At 38.4% G+C, this 20746-nt stretch overlaps 1 protein-coding gene across 1 annotated transcript in view; it reads left to right on the forward strand.

The window, feature by feature from the left end:
• The window catches only part of LOC120524020 (FRAS1-related extracellular matrix protein 2-like), a 352114-nt gene that overhangs the window by 269166 nt on the left and 62202 nt on the right, over positions 1-20746 (forward strand). Inside the window, exons 9-12 of the mRNA XM_039745822.1 lie at positions 4215-4412; positions 8675-8839; positions 9205-9387; positions 18737-18867. Coding sequence (XP_039601756.1) covers positions 4215-4412; positions 8675-8839; positions 9205-9387; positions 18737-18867 — 677 coding nt within the window. The remainder of the gene's footprint in view (positions 1-4214; positions 4413-8674; positions 8840-9204; positions 9388-18736; positions 18868-20746) is intronic.

The raw sequence follows: 20746 nt of genomic DNA on the forward strand, positions 1-20746 counted from the left end.
CACCATCAGCTGGCACCATTGACACAAGACAGGACAAATGGATTCATACTACTTACAATAATCCCTCTTACAACAGAGACTGAGATTTGTCACATCAGGTATTATTTTTCCAATCTTCAGCCGTGCAGTTTTGGCGATCACATGCTGACAGTCACCTCATTTTCCAGTTCTTAGCTAGCAGACGTCAAACCCAGTGCAGCCTTTTTGCCATACACCTGGCATGACCTTTTGCTTGTCCACTTCAGATCCAGTAAGATATTCATTAAGAGATGTCAACATTTGCTATTATTTGAGTGTTTATTGCCTTTCTGTTTGCTTGAACCTGTCTGGTCATTGTCCGTTGACCTATATCACTATTAACAACGTGTTTTCACCTGCACATCTCATTTGTACTGGATATTTGCCATTCTATAAATAAATCCTAGTAAATCCCAGGAGGGCATCCGGTTTTTGGGCACCACTACATTTGGCACCAACATAGTCAAATCTGCTTAGAACACATGTATTGCCTGTTCTAATTCTTGGCCAAACAACAGCTCAATGTCTTAACCAGGTCTATATATACAGTATACTGAGGAACAGACACATGATTGGCTGTATGAAGATGCTGACTATTTGTATGAAACTAAAGTGGCCTCTGCATATACAGTGGTGCTTGAAAGTTTGTGAACCCTTTAGAATTTTCTATATTTCTGCATATATATGACCTAAAACATCATCTGATTTTCACTTAATTCCTAAAAGTAGATAAATAGAAACCAGTTAAACAAATGAGACAAAAATATTATACTTGGTCATTTATTTATTAAGGAAAATGATCGAATATTACATATTTGTGAGTGGCAAAAGTATGTGAACCTTTGCTTTCAGTATCTGGTGTGACTCCCCTTTGCAGCAATAACTGCAACTAAACATTTCCGGTAACTTTTGATCATTCCTGCACACCGGCTTGGAGGAATTTTAGCCCATTTGTCTGTACAGAACAGCTTCAAGTCTGGGATGTTGGTGGGTTTCCTCACATTAACTGTTCGCTTCAGGTCCTTCCACAACATTTCGATTGGATTAAGGTCAGGACTTTGACTTGGCCATTCCAAAACATTAACTTTATTCTTCTTTAACCATTCTTTGGTAGAACGACTTGTGTGCTTAGGGTCGTTGTCTTGCTGCATGACCCACCTTCTCTGGAGATTCAGTTCATGGACAGATGTCCTGACATTTTCCTTTAGAATTCTCTGATATAATTCAGAATTCATTGTTCCATCAATGAAGGCAAGCCATCCTGGCCCAGATGCAGCAAAACAGGCCCAAACCATGATACTACCACCACCATGTTTCACAGATGGGATAAGGTTCTTATGCTGGAATGCAGTGTTTTCCTTTCTCCAAACATAACGCTTTTCATTTAAACCAAAAAGTTCTATTTTGGTCTCATCCGTCCACAAAACATTCTTCCAATAGCCTTCTGGTTTGTCCACGTGATCTTTAGCAAACTGCAGACAAGCAGCAATTTTTTTTTGGAGAGCAGTGGCTTTCTCCTTGCAACCCTGCCATGCACACCATTGTTGTTCAGTGTTCTCCTGATGGTGGACCCATGAACATGAACATTAGCCAATGTGAGAGAGGCCTTCAGTTGTTTAGAAGTTACCCTGGGGTCCTTTGTGACCTCGTCGACTATTACTTGCCTCGCTCTTGGAGTGATCTTTGTTGGTCGACCACTCCTGGGGAGGGTAACAATGGTCTTGAATTTCCTCCATTTGTACACAATCTGTCTGACTGTGGATTGGTGGAGTCCAAACTCTTTAGAGATGGTGTTGTAACCTTTTCCAGCTTGATGAGCATCAACAACTCTTTTTCTGAGGTCCCCAGAAATCTCCTTTGTTTCTGCCATGATACACTTCCACAAACGTGTTGTGAAGAGCAGACTTTGATAGATCCTGTTCTTTAAATAACACAGGGTGCCCACTCACACCTGATTGTCATCCCACTGATTGAAAACACCGGACTTGAATTTCACCTTCAAACTAACTGATCATCCTAGAGGTTCACATACTTTTGCCACTCACAAATATGTCATATTAGATCATTTTCCTCAATAAATAAATGACCAAGTATAATATTTTTGTCTCATTTATTTAACTGGTTTCTCTTTATCTACTTTTAGGACTTGAGTGAAAATCTGATGATGTTTTAGGTCATATTTATGCAGAAATATAGAAAATTCTAAAGGGTTCACAAACTTTCAAGCACCACTGTACATCACATTCCAGAGTATGTGACATGTACTCTTACATTTTTTTGTAATTAAAATAAAAGTGTTCTCTAATCCATATTATATGGCTAAGATACACATAAAAATATCAGTGACCTGTAGTGAAAAACCTTCAGACAATAAAAAAATCAGAGAATAAAATCATCAACGGTAATATGTAGGGCAAAAAACATTTTTTATTTGATAACTATAGCTGTGTTGTGTCAGCTAGAATTAAAATTGAAAATGGCAGCTTGGCAACGTATGTCCAATGTTTCCACAAAGTTTCTTCTTACTCCGCTCCCAAATAAAACACCAGGTGAAGTGTTTGTGTGTGTCACAGGTTGCCTTTCATGCAGTTGATAAAGAAAATGGGAGAACAATGCTGAAGTATAACAATCAGACATATGCCTTTGATTGTGTACTAACTTGAGTTAGACTATGTCCACACTACTATGTTTTCATCTGAAATGTAATTTTTAACTGAAAATGATCTCTGTCCACAGTAGCGTTTTCACATCACACTAAAACGTCTGAAAACGCATATGGCAATGTAGTTCGCCAGCACGGGGCATGCACACATCAGTGGAAACATGAAGAGGAAGTGTCCTCCTTGAAGGGGTGCTTATGGGATTTAGCAGAGAACTGTAGTGATGGAAAAATTATTTGCCTAATGCACACGTATGAAGCATTTAAACTGTAAAAAATGCAATTTAGATGCATACAGGTAAACAACTAAAACAAGCGCCATGGTAAATAACTCCTCTGTGTTGGAATGAAGGGCAACCGATCAGGGAATGGAACATTGTAATGAGCACGAACCAATCAGAGTGTGATTACAGTCCGTATTTTCAAAACTCTACATTATCACAAATCCCACACTGCAGTGCCAAGCCGGCGTTTTTAGAAATATACGGCTCTGGTCAGCGTTTTCCAAAGTCTCCATTTTTGGAGGTTAAGAATGCCAGGGGGCAAAAGGTGAAAACAGAGACTAAAGTGTGTGGTCTTAAACGAAAACATAGTAGTGGGGTCACTTGTAAAAGACGAAATGCTAAAACCAATACGTAATACAACATAATTAAATCACAGCCTTCATTCAGTGTGTCACAAAAACCAAAATAAAACATTTTTATTTCTAAACAAATTACCATAATGTTAACTTAGTTGGCCTGTCCATATGCACAATGTCAGTATTTTCGTGAAGCCATACAGTCCCCTAAGAGGACCACTGTGACTCAGACTTGGAATATCCCGGTTTCAGATTGTCACATTATTTCCTACTTTGCATTTTCTTAGCCTTATTATCTGCTCTGAATATATTTTGGTGGTGTCATAGAGTTAAGCCCTCTATTGGAGCTGCTATGACCCTTGTCATCTGAACTGATACGGTGAACTTCTTCAGGATGAACCAGTTGGAATTGACATGACGTGACTTTTTCCAGCAGTTGTCAAAGTGTTATTTGTGTTCCGATTTTTGATCTCCTGCACTGTTTCCTGACTTGGTTCATGTGCTCAGCTAGTTTGCCTAATCATTTGTCTTTCTGGTTTCTGCTTGCCATTTTATTTTTTGACATTTTCACATAAATGCTGCTGCCACCCTGCTGTTATGAATAAGGCCTTTATTTATTTTTTCATTTTCTCTTCATCTTTTCTATTTTATGTAAGTGTGTATTCACTTATATTTATATATTATTTATTCATTATTATTCTTATCTAATTTTCATTTTTTTTATTTATTGTAAAGCACATTGAGCTACATCCTCTGTATGAAAATGTACTACAGAAATAAATGTTGTTGAGCTGAGATTTGGTAGCATCATATCACTTAACATCAAAATGTTTGTGGAAATAAACATGTGATCAATTTACACCAAAATCTATGCATATGATCACCTCAAAAATGATGGAAAAAAGAGTGCAGTTATTTAGTATAACCTCTTTTTGTGTTTGTTTTTTTTCCCACTAGTGCCAAAGGTACAGTTTAAGGAGCCAATGTATATGGGGAATGAGAATGATGGGCAGATTAGAGTGATGGTCTACCGAAGTGGAGACATCAGCTATCAGTCCACAGTGCGCTGCTATACTCGACAAGGGACCGCTCAGGTCATGATGGATTTTGAAGAGCGGCCTAACATTGACAGCTCAGTCATCACATTCTTCCCTGGTAAATAGCTATATTATATTATATTATATTATATTATATTATATTATATTATATTATATTATATTATATGTGCCATGATTAGGATGTTGTTTCTTACTTATATTTAATTTTTGTTCTTTTAGTGATTTTTGTGGTCACATTTATTTTTGTCCCTTATGTGTTTTTCAGAATGTTGAACATTATTAAAGTCTCTCCCATGATGCCATTTTGTTTTTTATATGGACACAACCATTTTGAACATTTTTGTTGAATGGTTGCTATTCCATTTCTATGCAAGGTCAAGCAGAAGTGTGTGATGCTTGAAATTGTCAGACTGTAGCTATAAAGGTCAATGTCATACTTTTCCTATTTGTCCATCTCTGAATTTACCCACTTAAATTTATTTTTCAATCGATGCTTTCAAAATTCTTGATCTGCTGTTTTGACTACAATTTGACTCTGGTTATGTATTTCTTTTTTAATTCTTTGTTTTTTGATCTCCTGCACTATTTCCTCAGCTAGTTTAACTGATCATTTGTCTTTCTAGTTTTGACCCTGTGCTTGCTGTTTTGATTTTTGACTTAAAAACTGCTGCCCTCATGTTATTATGAATAGGATTGTTGCATATGTTTTCTTTGTTTCTCTTCATCTTTTTGCAAATCTGAGCACTTGTTTTGTGTTCAGAGTCTAATTTTTGATGTTGTTAATTTACTGGGGCCGTCTTTGCCACCATTTTAGTTATTTCTATTGTGGTCATTTTTGCCATCCCATCATTAAGGTTCCATGGGTTTAAACAGTACTTGCATTACTTGGATTACTTGTATTCTGTTTTGTGTGTTGTATTTACCCCATTTTTGACGCCCATTGCACGGCCAACCTTCCTGGAAGGGGGTCTCTCTCTGAATTGTTCTTCCCAAGATTTCTTCTGTTGTTTCCAACAAGGTTTCTTAGAATTTTTTCTTGTCTTCTTAGAGGGTCAAGACTGGGGGACTGTCAAAAAACAAGGCCAGTTAAAGCCCATTAAGACATTCCTTGTGTGATTTTTGGGCTATGCAAGAAATACATTGTAGATGTTGTTGTTGAAAGCTTGCCATGTCGGGCATTTTCTCATCTGTGTTTATGGATTCAAAACTCCCTATTCTGTGCTTTTAAAACCTAATTTTTATTAGCTTTTTTCCTTTGATTTTTGACTTTTGATTTGGCCTTGGTAGCAGTGCGGTTTATCTTTCAAGGTTTTCAAGTCTTTTTTTTTTTTTTTATTTCTGACTATATCCTTTCTTTTGCAATGGTTTCTAGCATAATGCTTGTGCAGGCAGCACAATATGATGACATGGCAATGTTGTGGTTTAGCAATGCTTCCTCATAACATTTGAACCTAACATCTCTCTTCGTCTTCGTCTAATTCTTCCACGTGAAGCCTGAAAACCACGAGGACTGATTGAGATCATTGATGTTACGTAGAATGCCTAGTTGGGGCTAGGTGGTCTCATGGCCTTTGAACCCCTGCAGATTTTGTTTTTTTGTTTTAGTTTCTCCAGCCCTGTGGAGTTTTTTTTTTTGTTTTGTTTTATATTCTTTGTTATTTAGTATTGCCTAATCTTATTTTTTTTATAAACTTTTCTTTCCTCATCTTGTAAAACACTTTGACCTTCATCATTTGTATGAAAATGTGCATTAGAAATAAATGTTGCTGTTGTTGATTGTCCATGAGGAGTTTGCACCTTCGGCCTGCTTCCAAGTAGATTTGATTGATTGGCAAGACCTGTGTGAATGTGGACCTGTGCTTGGAGGACGCTGTGATGGACTAGATTCCTGTTTAGGTTTTGTCTTCTGTTGCTCACGTGGTTGTGACATTATTAAAGCTACTTTGATATACCCCGCTGGACAGTAAGTGCACTTTTCATAGAATGCTTTTGTGTTTATTCTCACTTAATACTGCAGTAAATGAAAAATAGCAGTACTCCTATATAAAGAAACATATTGCTGTTCAAGCGTCAACAGTTATTGCAGCCTAGTCTCCCTGGTAGCACCAGATGCTTGTTTGATAGGCTCAGTAACCAAATATTGTGGAAGCATTATGTTGAAGCTTTGTGTTAACTCTTTTAGGGCTAATTTTTTTTTTCTTATCTCCCAGGGCTGAATATTTTTTCAAAAACTAAAATTTTTTAAAAAAGAATACAAAGCAATTGTTTAACATATCAAATCAACAAAAAATATTTACTTTTGACAAATGTTACTGTCTTGCATGTTGTATGAGCCTGCATACTCTATGATTTCACGTACATATCACATACATTTTACACAGCAAAGTCCTGCGCTGTCTGATCTCGTTCAAAGCAGCCAATTTCAGTCATTGCCACATTGCACTGCTTACAATACGTGTTGCTTTGGTGCCTACTCTTCAATTGTCTGTTGCTGCACTTTCTCACATATATTGTTAGCGTGTACTGTAGAGAGACAAGTCACCCTTTTTCCATTGTGCCATTCCACTGCCGCCAAGTTTTCTGCCCGCATGAAAACCGTATTGTCACCTCTATCTTCTGAAACTTTATGAACTTTATGCATGGCATTTTAGCCTGGTTCACCCCATGGGATGTGCTTCTGTTTATTACAGAAGTGAATAAAACTTTGCAGCAGCACGTACCTATCACCATGCTGCATAACCTGTCCAAAGCCACCAGGGGACAAAGCACGTTTGGACCAATGCTCCCTGAAATTATATCACCAGTTCTGCCCCATCTCTATTTGTAATACCACAGCACGCTTCATCTCGTCTTTTGTTGTGGGTTTACACTTTGAAAAACGAGAATGCGATGCAAACGCAGCCAGCGATTAAAAAATTTCTCTGCCTACCTGTTTATCTCGTCTGACGGTAGCTGAAAAGCAGCATCAGGAGAGAGCAGCCTGAAGTACAGCAACTGGTGATCTGTCGTGTCCAACAGCAAGCCATGCCGTCTTGTGAAGTCCAGCAGCCAGATCGGCTCTCAACGGATCAATGTCTGTATATTTATCCCACGTGAACCTTGCCGTAGATGCATCGGCTGCGCGAGCACTCAACTGGAAGCAGATCCGCCAGCCAGCTGATGCCGGCTTCTCACTCGCTTGCTCGATCTCCTGATCACTGTCAATAAAATCCGATTCTGAAAAATCAGAGTCCGACTCCGCGATAATGTGCAAAACATTGTCTGCCGAGTGTTTTCTTTTCTGCACTCACTTCGCTCCCTTGTCACATGTCGTTGCCATCTTGCCATTGTTTACATTTTGCAACTCACGCACGCTAGGATTAGTTGCCGAGTCAACGAGTCTAGCATTCCTCCAAGCACAGAGGGAATGCCTGTGAGTGACAGTGAGATTTGTCGCCATTAACAGCTGATTATCGCCCTCTATCCCTGGATGTCGACTTTAGTCGACATTCGCCCTCAACCCCTCCTGTCGACAAAAGTCGACATCCTCCCCAAAAGAGTTAAGTCTAACTGCCATGGAGCGAAGCTTTACAAAGCAACCACCAGTGCATCAGGTCAGGTCAGGTTCGGGAGCAGGCACCAGTACAGCACATTGCCGCACCTACCACACCACGAAACAGCTCGGGATCCAGAAATGACCATCAATCTGCCACAGCCAGGTGTTATGTGGGTCTCTCCTTGGCCTGGTCCAGCTGCTCAGGTCCTCAACAATTAGGATCCTGCTAGCCAGATCACCCTCGGGGAATTGCGCCACATGGCCATAGTGCCATAACTGATGCTCCCTCACAATGCAGGTAATAGACAACCATTAATCTGACACAAAGTCAAACCAGTGGTACCCAAGGGTTCTCCGAAGAGACACAGTACCAAAGGAGTCCAGTCTCGTCTCAGATCACTGGACAGCGTCCATGTAGCAAAACAGGAATCACCTGAAAGATCAGAAAGATTTGGACCTTCGTCCTTTTGCAGAGATATTTGGAGTGCCACACACCCCTTTCCAGTGACCCATGACCCCTCAATCCATCTACTGACTTCATAGGAAGAGTCACCTGAGACATGAATGTCACTGCCTCGCTGAGAGGTTTTTACTTACCAGTATTAATATCTTTTAAAAATAGAGACGTCTAGATTGACTGGGAAATAGTTATGTTCATCACAGATTTAATCACGTACAGTAATTTGCTAATGTAATGCCAATACACTGCCTACAAAAAGGAAGAAAACTGCTTATAGGGTTGCGAATGTGAAATTACCAAGGTTCACACAGTTTGATAGCAGTGGTAAGATGGACAGCATTAACCTACCAGTGTTTATTTTCAGGTGAAATAGAGAAGCCATGCATTCTGACCCTGGTAGATGACACTATCCATGAAGAAGAAGAAGAGCTGAGGCTGGTGCTGGGCAGTCCAAAGAGCGAGTCTCCTTTTGGGGCCTCCATTGGTGAACAGAATGAGACACTGATCAAGATCAAAGACCATGCAGACAGTAGGTCTCAAATGTTTCCTTAATCATTTAAAAAAACTCATTTGGCTTGTTGCTGTCGGGTGCCTTTCAGTATTCTTGATGCAGACTCCGCCACTTTGAGCTGCTTAGATCTTTACAAGATACTGTAGATTTCCACTCTTATCTTGAGAGAGAGGAAAACAAAGGAATGGAGTCTTCAGCAGTCCTCTGTCTTTCACTGGTGGTCGGCACCGTCAACCGTAGGTGACAATCAAGCTGTTGACGATGCTGTTGCCTTTTATTACTTTTGTTTTGTGAAATCAAAATGTATTTTATCGCAGCTGTCAACATGAATTTTTCAAAAAGAAATATTGCATCAGTAACTGGATTTTTTGTTTAATTAACAGGGGCAATCATTAAGTTTGGAGAGACAAAGTTCAGCATCAGTGAACCCAAGGATGCTGGCCAAATTGTAGTTGTAAAACTTCCAATTCTTCGCCTGGGAGACACTTCAAAAGTTTCTGTCATCAGGGTGCACACAAAGGACGGTTCTGCTACTTCTGGAGAGGACTATAACCCAGTGTCTGAAGGTACCTGAATAGCACACAGTATGCCAGGAATGCATTTTTCTGAGTTTATTCCAAAAAAAAACTCACTGTCCTTCAGGATGAAATAATTTGTATTGTGTAACACAAAGTACTTTCTGCATTGACCCCAACCATTTATTTCTGTCCTTATTGATGAAGCAACATTTCAGAATGTATTGGTAATTTTCACACTTGACTAGTTATACATATTTAAAGGTAGCTCACAGGAGGAATAAGAGTAATGTTTTTGTATCTACTTTATAAATTCAGAAAGAAAGTAACATAGCATAAAATGGTCCAGAAAGATGGTGTTGAAGCACCTCAGCTGGCAGCAAATAGAACACCAATGATGGTATAGCATTCAAAATGGGTGTTAATGTTGCAACACTCCAAAATAGGTGCAGAAAAGATGCCACAACCCATATTGGCAATATAGGTCAATAGTATGAGCTGCAACAGAGACGGATGAAGGCCAACAGATGCTAAACACAGACCAGCAATGGTGCCTCCTCCGCCCTTCCATTGCTTAAAGAATCCATTTGGTAATTTTCAAGTCAAAATTATTTCTTCACAAACTAGCTATATATGTCATGCACAATTGTGTTCTAAAGTTAAGCGTTTTCAATAACTAAAAAAAAATGTTGCCCCCACTGAAAAATAAAAGTTTACAACAACCAACGAATACATCAATTTTTCTTGCTAAGACTGTTCTCAATTATTGATCCGCATCTTGTGTTTACACACACACATTGTAAATTAGCTTACGTATAAAAGTCATTTTTGAACAAAAAACCCCAATATTATGAGAGTCAGCCATTTTAAAGGAAGACCCACTGTTTATGTGCGAACTCGTACCCTTAACTCAAGTAAAACACAGAAGGAGTATATATATATATATATATATAGTATATGTATTTATATATATACAGTATATATATTGTCATAAGAATAGTCCACAGACATCAAAAAAGGTTTGGGGCAGCCACCTGTATATTGTGCCCTGGCTGCAAATGGGTAATTCATATTGAGTTATTTACAGGTTTGAATCCAAAACAGAACTGACTTAAAGGTTGTAAATATGGCGGCTTTAAAGGCCATGACAGGAAGTGATGTCATCAGGGCCAGAAACTGGAACTAAAGTCATCCATGAGGCCAGGGCCAGAAGTGACGTCATCCATTGGGATGGAACCATGTGGGATTTCCCGTGGATGGTCTGCAGAAGATTGAGAGAGAAAGTCAGTGCAGCTCACAACGCCCTGGTCTGGTATGGTACTACTATTATTCAGGCTCTTTAGCTGCCTCCCACTCGCACGCATGTGACAATATATTATACTAACCTCCCCCACGGCTCCGCCCGTGTAGTAGTGAAAGAGGACAGTGAGGAGGGCCCCGCCCAACTCCCTACTCTTGACGTCATCCTTCCCCCTACCCTCGGCCCGCAGCGTCTCTCTCGGATTAGCGCGACTGTATCGCTCCTGCATGCAAGCTATGATTCTTAGTGCAATGAGAGAAGTTGTATAGTCAACCGGAATGTTCATGCAAATTATAAAAAAAAAAACAGATCTAAATCCATTAAGTAGTTCTCTCGTTAGCTGGCTAAGCGGATGTAAGATACGCCCGAGACTGGCACATGAGTGAGGATTTCGCCGCCCCCCCTCCCCATGGCCTGCTGCATCTCTCTTGGATTCACACAAATAAATCGGTACCACAAGAGAACTATGATACATAGTGCAATGAGAGAGATTGCAATATCAACCAGAATGTTCAAGCAAATTATATAGAAAAACTTGATTTAAATCTGCTAAGTAGTTCTTTCATGAAAAGCGGACAGACAGAGATATATATATATTTTAATTAATTTGTTAAGATTTTAATTTTTCCAGTGGTGCTTTGTGCCTCATTGCCTCCATTGTAATGCACTAGTGAGGGCAAGATATTTTTTTAAATTTATAGAAAACACTTCTCTTTAGAACACAGTTTCTAATGGCAAATGTATTTATATTATGTTTGTGAAGAAATAATTGTGACTTGAAAAATACCAAACTTATGCATCAACTGACAAGACATCAAGACTCAATAAGTGCTGAAGGTCAAATACAAGATTAAAATTCACCTTGATTATATGAAACATCAGTAAAAGAAATGATAAAACTAATAAGCCATGAGATGGAAACAAATGTGATATTGACCTTCTAACCAAACTTTTAAACTTTAGTCACACACTACACCAAAGAAAACATTTTTAACAATGTAGATTAGAGTCAAACATGGCGGATAAGGACACTTACAAAATTATAGTTGATTATAGTCGAGTGTGGAGGTGCATTGAGAATAAACTCTGCGGTGGACTCCTTCCCTTGCTGCCCTTATCACCTGCTTATTCTACCTAATGGTTAATCCAGGGCTGAGCCACAAGCTGTTTTTTTATGATTGTTTTACAGCCTGCTGTTTTTCAGTATGTTTTAGCCATTTACATGTGAATATGTCAGGAGAAAAAGTAAACTTGACCAACAGGCTGCAGTTCCCTGCTCATTGTCTTAAATACACCAAGGCTGGGAATCCACAAAGGCAGGAAGGGAAACAGCGACGTCCCCATAGGTACTGAAAATGTGGTGCTAAGGGTTTGGCTGAAATGCACACGACCACATCTCATTTCATAAAAGCTATAAGATATGGAGGAAAATTTCAGACAAAAATAAATAAATCAATAAATGGATTGTGACAGTGTGTAAATAAAAATACAGTGATAAGTGAGCAAAGATGATTAATATATGTTTTTTGTTGGCAATTTCTTTATGTGTTTATTTAATTATTTCTTCATTTATTTATTTCGGTGACACCACATGCAACATGAAATATAAAACTGCCATTTTCACCTGACAGGTGGGCTCTAGCAAGTGTTGTTTTTTTGACTGAGAGTGCACATAAAGTTTCAGACATCAAATGCTGCAATTATAAGCGGACTCTTCAAATGCAGGATTAATGTAGCCATTTTGTGCATTGGATCAGGACAACTTTCTGCTTTGGATGTGCACAGACACAACTCTGAGCAGGTGCTTGGCATGCCATAGAAATCCCATGGCTCTTTAGATATGTGCATGTCCCTTCTGCCGACAACTGACCTTACTAGAGCTCACCATCTCAACTCGGTCAGGTCAAAATGACCGTTTTCATTTCAAGGCGTATTTAATGTTGCAGGTGGTGTCACTGAAGTGAATAAACGAAGAGAGATAATTCAATCTATACTAATAAAAGGCAAAGCCCTCACTGACTCACTCGCTCACTCACTCACTCACTGACTCATCACTAATTCTTCGAGTTCCCGTGTAGGTAGAAGGCTGAAATTTGGCAGGCTCAATCCTTACAGCTTCCTTACAAAAGTTGGGCAGGTTTCATTTCTAAATTCTACATGTAATGGTCATAACTGGAAGCTAATTTTCTCCATTTACTGTAATGGAGTTTCGTGTGACATCATCACGTCTCCCACGTAATCACGTGAACTGACTGTCAACGCAGTGCGTAGAAAACCAAGAAGGGCTCCAAAAAGCGCTGAAGAAAACATACATTATACAATTGAGAAGGCAGCGAAACAATAAGAAGCGAGTGAATGACATATACAACCATATTCATGAGTGCTGCTACTTCGGAAACAAAGCACGGTGTAAACCTAAAGTTTAAATTAAGTTCATAGACAGGCTGCCGCTGGCGTTTGTCATGCCCATGGGTAATGCGGGATACCAGTTTAATGAGAAGACGCAGGATATAAACGAGAGTTTTGATCACTTTGTAACTAAGTTAAAATTGCAGGTGAAGGGGTGTGCTTATGCAAATTCCGAGAGACTGTGTTTGTGGGGGATTGACAGTTAAGGCGGGTGGGGGAGTCACGTCATCATCTCCCCTCCCATTCACCTCATTTCGCTCTGAGCTGAGCTTCGCAGCTAACGCACGCAGTCTTACGGAAGCGACTTTGTGACGCTGTCACCAAATACTCACAGAAAAATCTACAAGTTAATACACACACTATCTCTACAGTTTCTCCACACTGAATCCTCCAGGCACTACTTACAAAAGGTTACATTGACAATCGTGTTACGTTATTTTTAAAATGTTTCCTTTTCTTAGCACAAGCACAGCTGAGAAGCTTCGATGCATGTGCTCCATAACGCATTAAAAAATCATTTAATCACACTTTGCAATACAAGCAAAGGGGAACTTATGTCAATGCATGATTTCATGGTACACCGATTACATTGATTAGGGCTTCCCGATTCATTTTACCCTCGCACACCCTTGGTTTGAAAAGAAGTATGAAAAAATATGAGGTTAACACAGAAAAACAGATCACCAATTGAAGCTTTATGAATAATCAATTCGCCATTAATAATTGTTTTGGTAAAGCCATATTCAGTGTAATCCTATCCACAAGTTAATACACACGCTGTCTCTAGAGTTTCTCCACACTGAATCCTCCAGGCACTACTTACAAAAGGTTACATTGACAATCGTGTTGCATTATTTTTAAAATGTTTCCTTTTCTTAGCACAAGCTTTATGAATAATCGATTCGCCATCAATAATTGTTTTGGTAAAGCCATACTCAGTGTAATCCTACTTCCATTTTATAATTTTTCCGCCACTAGCCATGATTAAATGAACGGTAAAAAAGTAAGAGCGAAGCGAGGGTGACTTATTCAGGCAGGCAGGCGACAGCTCAATAGCTCGAATTTGGATATAAGTAGGTTCTATTTAGTCGCCAGAAATATTTGTTAGGAATGGAAGTTGAATTTAGTCTTTAAATTTCTATGGTAAAGAAAAAGTTATGCAATGATGACTACATTTAACTATATAAAGTCACTGTCGGAATAAATAAAGTCAAAACTTGAATATATAAAGTCAGCGTCGGTATATATAAAGTCAAAACTTGAATATATAAAGTCAGCGCTGGAATATATAAAGTCAAAACTTGAATATATAAAGTCATTCCCAAATATATAAAGTCAAAACCTGAGTATAAAAAGACAGCGTTGAAATATTTCGGAATATATAAAGTAAGCACTAGAATATATAAAATGAAAACTTAAATATATAAAGTCAGCGTTGGAATATATAAAGTCAGTGCTGGAATATATAAAGTCAAAACTTGAATATATAAAGTCAGCGCTGGAATATTTCAGAATATATAAAGTAAGCACTAGAATATATAAAATGAAAACTTAAATATATAAAGTCAGCGTTGGAATATATAAAGTCAGTGCTGGAATATATAAAGTCAAATCTTGAATATATAAAGTCAGCGTCAAGATATATAAAGTAAGCGCTGGAATATCCATCCATTTCCCAACCCGTTGAATCCGACCACAGGGTCACGGGGGTCTGCTGGAGCCAATCCCAGCCAACACTGGGCGCAAGGCAGGAACCAATCCTGGGCAGGGCACATGCATCATTTTCCGAACAGTGTTTTTTTAATTTATTCTTCCGAATACGTTTTTGTTCACTTAGTTCAGTTCAGAGTCGTTTCAATCAATAGATTTTGACTTTGACTTTATATATTCAGGAATGAGTCTATATACTCCGATATTGACTTTATATAATCAGGAATGACTTCATAAATTCCGACGTTGACGTTATATATTTAGGTTTTGACTTTATATATTCCAGCGATGACTTTATATATTCAAGTTTTGACTTTATATATTCAGAAAAAAGTTTTGACTTTATGTATACCTACGCTGACTTTATATATTCAAGTTTTGACTTTATATATTCTCACACCGACTTTATATATTCACAAAATCAATTTATTTGCCTGTTTGGCACCCCATAGTATATGTGTGTGTGTATATATGTACACATGTATGTATATATACACTCACCTAAAGGATTATTAGGAACACCTGTTCAATTTCTCATTAATGCAATTATCTAATCAACCAATCACATGGCAGTTCCTTCAATGCATTTAGGGGTGTGGTCCTGGTCAAGACAATCTCCTGAACTCCAAACTGAATGTCAGAATGGGAAAGAAAGGTGATTTAAGCAATTTTGAGCGTGGCATGGTTGTTGGTGCCAGACGGACCGGTCTGAGTATTTCACAATCTGCTCAGTTACTGGGATTTTCACGCACAACTATTTCTAGGGTTTACAAAGAATGGTGTGAAAAGGGAAAAACATCCAGTATGCGGCAGTCCTGTGGGCGAAAATGCCTTGTTGATGCTAGAGGTCAGAGGAGAATGGGCCGACTGATTCAAGCTGATAGAAGAGCAACTTTGACTGAAATAACCACTCGTTACAACCGAGGTATGCAGCAAAGCATTTGTGAAGCCACAACACACACAACCTTGAGGCGGATGGGCTACAACAGCAGAAGACCCCACCGGGTGCCACTCCACTACAAATAAGAAAAAGAGGCTACAATTTGCACAAGCTCACCAAAATTGGACAGTTGAAGACTGGAAAAATGTTGCCTGGTCTGATGAGTCTCGATTTCTGTTCAGACATTCAAATGGTAGAGTCAGAATTTGGCGTAAACAGAATGAGAACATGGATACATCATGCCTTGTTACCACTGTGCAGGCTGGTGGTGGTGGTGTAATGGTGTGGGGGATGTTTTCTTGGCACACTTTAGGCCCCTTAGTGCCAATTGGGCATCGTTTAAATGCCACGGGCTATCTGAGCATTGTTTTTCCTTTTCTTTTTCATAACTTCTTTAACACACTACTTCTCCACTGCGAAGCGCGGGTATTCTGCTAGTAAATACATAAAGGAATAAGCAACTTAAACATATTTCATGACACATTTACACCAATTATTTATGTTCACATATCATTGTGTTTTTAGTTATTGTCTCATTTCACAACACATTTATTTACTTGCACACTTATTTAAATAGGCAGCGTGGAGGCGCAGTGGTAGTGCTGCTGCCTTGAAGTAAGGAGACCAGGGTTCACGTCCTGGTCCTCCCTGTATGGAGTTTGCATGTTCTCCCCATGTCTGGGCAGGTTTGCTCCCACTGTCCACAGACAGTAGGGTTGGGTGAATTGGCAATGGTGTGTGTGCGTGGTTGCCCTGAGATGGACTGGCACCCTGTCCAGGTTTTGTTCCTGCCTTGTGCCATATGCCAGCTGGGATAGGTTCCTGTAAACCTAGATTAAACAGGGTAGAAAATGAAAGACAGATTAATTTAATTTTGACCAAAATATTCTTCCATAATAACAATGTGTTATTAATTAAAACTGCAAGTTGCCAGTACAAATGACCAAGAGTGTCTCCCCAACCCATTGGCACAAATAATACTAGAGGGCATTGACTCGCTCTTGCTTTATTTCAATAGCTGTACAGCTACAACTGGTGAGTATGTTTTGCCCATAAAAAGGTCTCCAATTGCAGACATCTTTGAACAACTACCCAGACTGCACCAAATGATACAAAATGAATTCAAACATAAGAAATACGACAGATGAGAGACCGTTTAGTCCTTCAGGCTCGTTTATTAAACTAACAGCTAAGCTGTCCCGATATCTCATCCCGATTCTTCATAAAGCTTTTCAGGGTTTCTGCTTCAACTGCATGTCTCAGTAGTTTGTTCCAGAGCCCAGCTCTGCGTAAAGAAGAGCTTTCTAAAAGGACCAAAGGCAATGGCAGTGCCAGTAGATTTACCTTTTATAGTAGTGGTGAACGAAGGACCATACATACAATATGAAATCTTAATTTTGTTTATTCATTAGAACAGGAGAGGCTATAGTATAAATCCAGTATAGTTTAAATAGTCATATGTTTGTTTTATTTTGCCTTAAATAACAAATTCAGTGTTGTACTTAGTTACGCTGTTGCATCATTTATTAGCATTAAATATGAAAATCCATCCATTCATTCAATCTTTTAACCCACTTGTACAGTTGCAAGGTGGAAACCAGGCCTGGATGAAGTGTTACTCCATCCCAGGGCAAACTCTCACATACAGTGTTTTAAACCTTTTCACATACAGTACTTTCAGAGACTAGCTGTAATGCTGTACAGAAGAGCCAATGCCCACCACGGGTCATACGCCCCAATAGATGCCACCATTTAAGCAATAAGAGCACACCTTTCAATGCCTGCCTGTTTTTCTATTATAGACGAATTTCAAAGGGAATACTGGCTGCACCCATGTACTCTGTACACCAAGGACACATGTCATCTTCTGAATGTACGATTCTGCCCTTCACATATGCAGCCATTAAGGACAAGAGCATTTTTAATAGGGCTTGTTAAACAATGATGCTCCATGCTAGCAATTCTAATATCTCTAATGAATTTGTTTGTAGATTTAGATCCGCCTCAGGCATTATGAACACAGTTGTTAACATCACCAGTGAGTAATAATAGTTAACATGTCCTCTTTTTTTCCACATGTGCCCGAAAGGCAGCTTGCTGTTTTCCTCAGTAGGTTCTGCACAGAATTCAAACACAAAATAAGAAGATGCAACAATCATTTGGCTTTTTGCTTATGCAGATCTCAAAAATTGGAGGCTGTATGCTTTAATGTCCTTGGCAAGATCAAGAGATTTATTTTGAAAAGGTGTCTGTGAAGATTAAAACATTGATAAAAATGAAGCCAAAGCACATGTCTTGCTTTGTCAGGCTTACTTTACTTTGTAGATTTCCAAGATATCCTTTTTTAAAACTGTCCTATAATTTTCAGAATGTTAGACCAAACATTAGTATTTATCAGACATTCAAACGTTCACAAGTATGTTTCATCCACGCTTATGCACAAGCACCCTTTTGCATTTTAGTGTGTTCAATTTCTTCCTTTGTTTATTTCTCACACTCGCTGCTAAGAATAAGCTGTTGAACATACGTTATAACGTCACATTTAGAAGCTAATTTGCATGACAGTATACACAACCACTCAAATAAACTGTAAGTACATGTTAACAAAACATGACATTCTTAAATGCTGTTATTCAGTGTGGGGTCTGGGATGGCAGATCTTATGCTAGCAGCATCAGAAGGAGGGGACTACCCACCAAGGGCAATGTGCCAGTCTATTGCAGGGTCCATTCACACACACATGCATACTCATTTCCATTCAGGGCTAGTTTGGTATTGCCAGTTAACATAATAAATACAAAAGTGCTAACCAGAATTTAAAGTCAAAAAGCAAAGTGAGATTCTAAACCACAGAGGTTCCCAGAGTGTTAGGTTGTGATGATCTTAAAGAATTTCTTAAAGATCAGGTGCTTCACTGTGTGTGTGCCACCTTCTTGTAAAGTCAGGCACTGTATTTGTAAACCATTTTCAGTATGTACTATAAAGACTTTCGATGAACTAACTTAAAACTCAAACAACTCTTTTTAAATCTTCTAATGCAGAGATTGAATTCAAAGAGGGGGAAACTGAGCATACTGTGGAGGTGGAGATTTTATATGATGGAGTTCGAGAGATGAGAGAAGCTTTTACTGTCCACCTGAAGCCAGATGAAAATATGGTTGCAGAAATCCAGGTAATGTGCACCATGACCACTGACTAGTAATTGTCATCACGTGTAACGTGTGCACTCCTTATGTTTACATTAAAGAGGTTCAATTTAATTGATGATAGATAGATAGATAGATAGATAGATAGATAGATAGATAGATAGATAGATAGATAGAAAAGGCACTATATAATAGATAAATAGAAAGATAGATAGATAGAAAAGGCACTATATCATGGATAGATAGATAGATAGATAGATAGATAGATAGATAGATAGATAGATAGATAGATAGAAAAGGATATATAGATAGATAGATAGATAGATAGATAGATAGATAGATAGATAGATAGATAGATAGATAGATAGATAGATAGATAGATAAAAAAAGGCACTATATAATAGATAGATAGAAAAGGCACTATATGATAGATAGATAGATAGATAGATAGAAAGATAGATAGATAGATAGATAGATAGATAGATAGATAGATAGATAGATAGATAGATAAAAGGCACTATATAATAGATAGATAGATAGATAGATAGATAGATAGATAGATAGATAGATAGATAGATAGATAGATAGATAGATAGATAGGAAGGTTGCTATATACTTAATAGCAGAACAACAGCAATGAACATCAAAATATCCATTAAAAAAATGTCATTACTTGTGTCACATAATCAACATGTCAAGTGGTCCAGTCGTGTACTGATAACATTCAAAACAGTAAAATGTACTTTAAAAAAGTATTTTCCTAAAATATTGTTAAATAAACTACCTTTAGAAAATACACTTGTGAATGGAAGTGCAATGTGCTCAGTCGTAAACAAGCATTTGAATTGTAGACCAGTCTCCCATGGAGAGCCATTACTGGAGTACCTCGGGATTCTTTTGCAGCAGCCTGTCAAACTAAATGGGTGAACTGACCTTGTGCTTGTTGAAGCACCTCGGATATGCACAAGTACAAGACATGTTCTCTCCCTGATAATGTTTACATTTGTTTTTCTTGAACTTTTAATCTTTAGTTTTACATGTCACTCAGGACACACTTTTTGTTGATGAGCAGCACTATGTTATCTGTTGAATAAGCTGCTACTGAGCTGGCCTCCTGACCAGTGGATGAAGTGGTGAGGCAGGTCTTTAATTCAGATGCTCAGGTGCTTGGGCATGTTTCGTTTTAATTTATGAGAGTGATTTATTTAATTATATTTTAGTAAAAATACATGTTTGTGGGACATTGTGAGCATACATTTGGATGACTTGACATGTGGATTATGAGACATAAGTAATGTAAAATTTTTTCATTCTCATTTTTAATATCATTGCTGTTGTCCATATATACACGTATCATATCAGTATCTTTGTTATCTCCTTTCTGCATGAGAACATGATATTAAAAATTATTCTCAGCCATCACTACAAACTACATGATTTAAGTAACATAAAAAACATTTTTGGATGGCTGATTACTTTAAAAAGCCTTACTAGTACACCTGTGATGCCCACCTGCAAGAGATTGTACATGAACTCACATTACCTTTACAAGTATATTAATGTTTTAGATCAGTGGTTCCTAAACTCGGTCCTGGGGACCCCCTGGAGCTGCAGGTTTTTGTCCCAACTAACTTCTGTTCCTAATTGGACTCCTAGCCTAATTAAGTGAGCTGGTATTTCACAGTCTCTGTGTTTTGGGGTCAGAGAGGAAATTACAAAAACGAGTGTGCTAATACATTTTAGTAAACATTAACCAGTTATATCTGGGTAAAGTATTATTTTTTACTCTTTATTCATGTTCATCCTGATTTCCGTTCTGCCTTTCCATTATTGTCTAATTAGTGGGTTTGTTGCTGAAGCAGTTTCAGCCTTTCATCATTTAGGGTTCGCCTGGGTGTCTGCTTT

Source organism: Polypterus senegalus, chromosome 2, assembly GCF_016835505.1.
Source record: "Polypterus senegalus isolate Bchr_013 chromosome 2, ASM1683550v1, whole genome shotgun sequence".
In the NCBI taxonomy this organism is placed as follows: Eukaryota; Metazoa; Chordata; class Cladistia; order Polypteriformes; family Polypteridae; genus Polypterus; species Polypterus senegalus.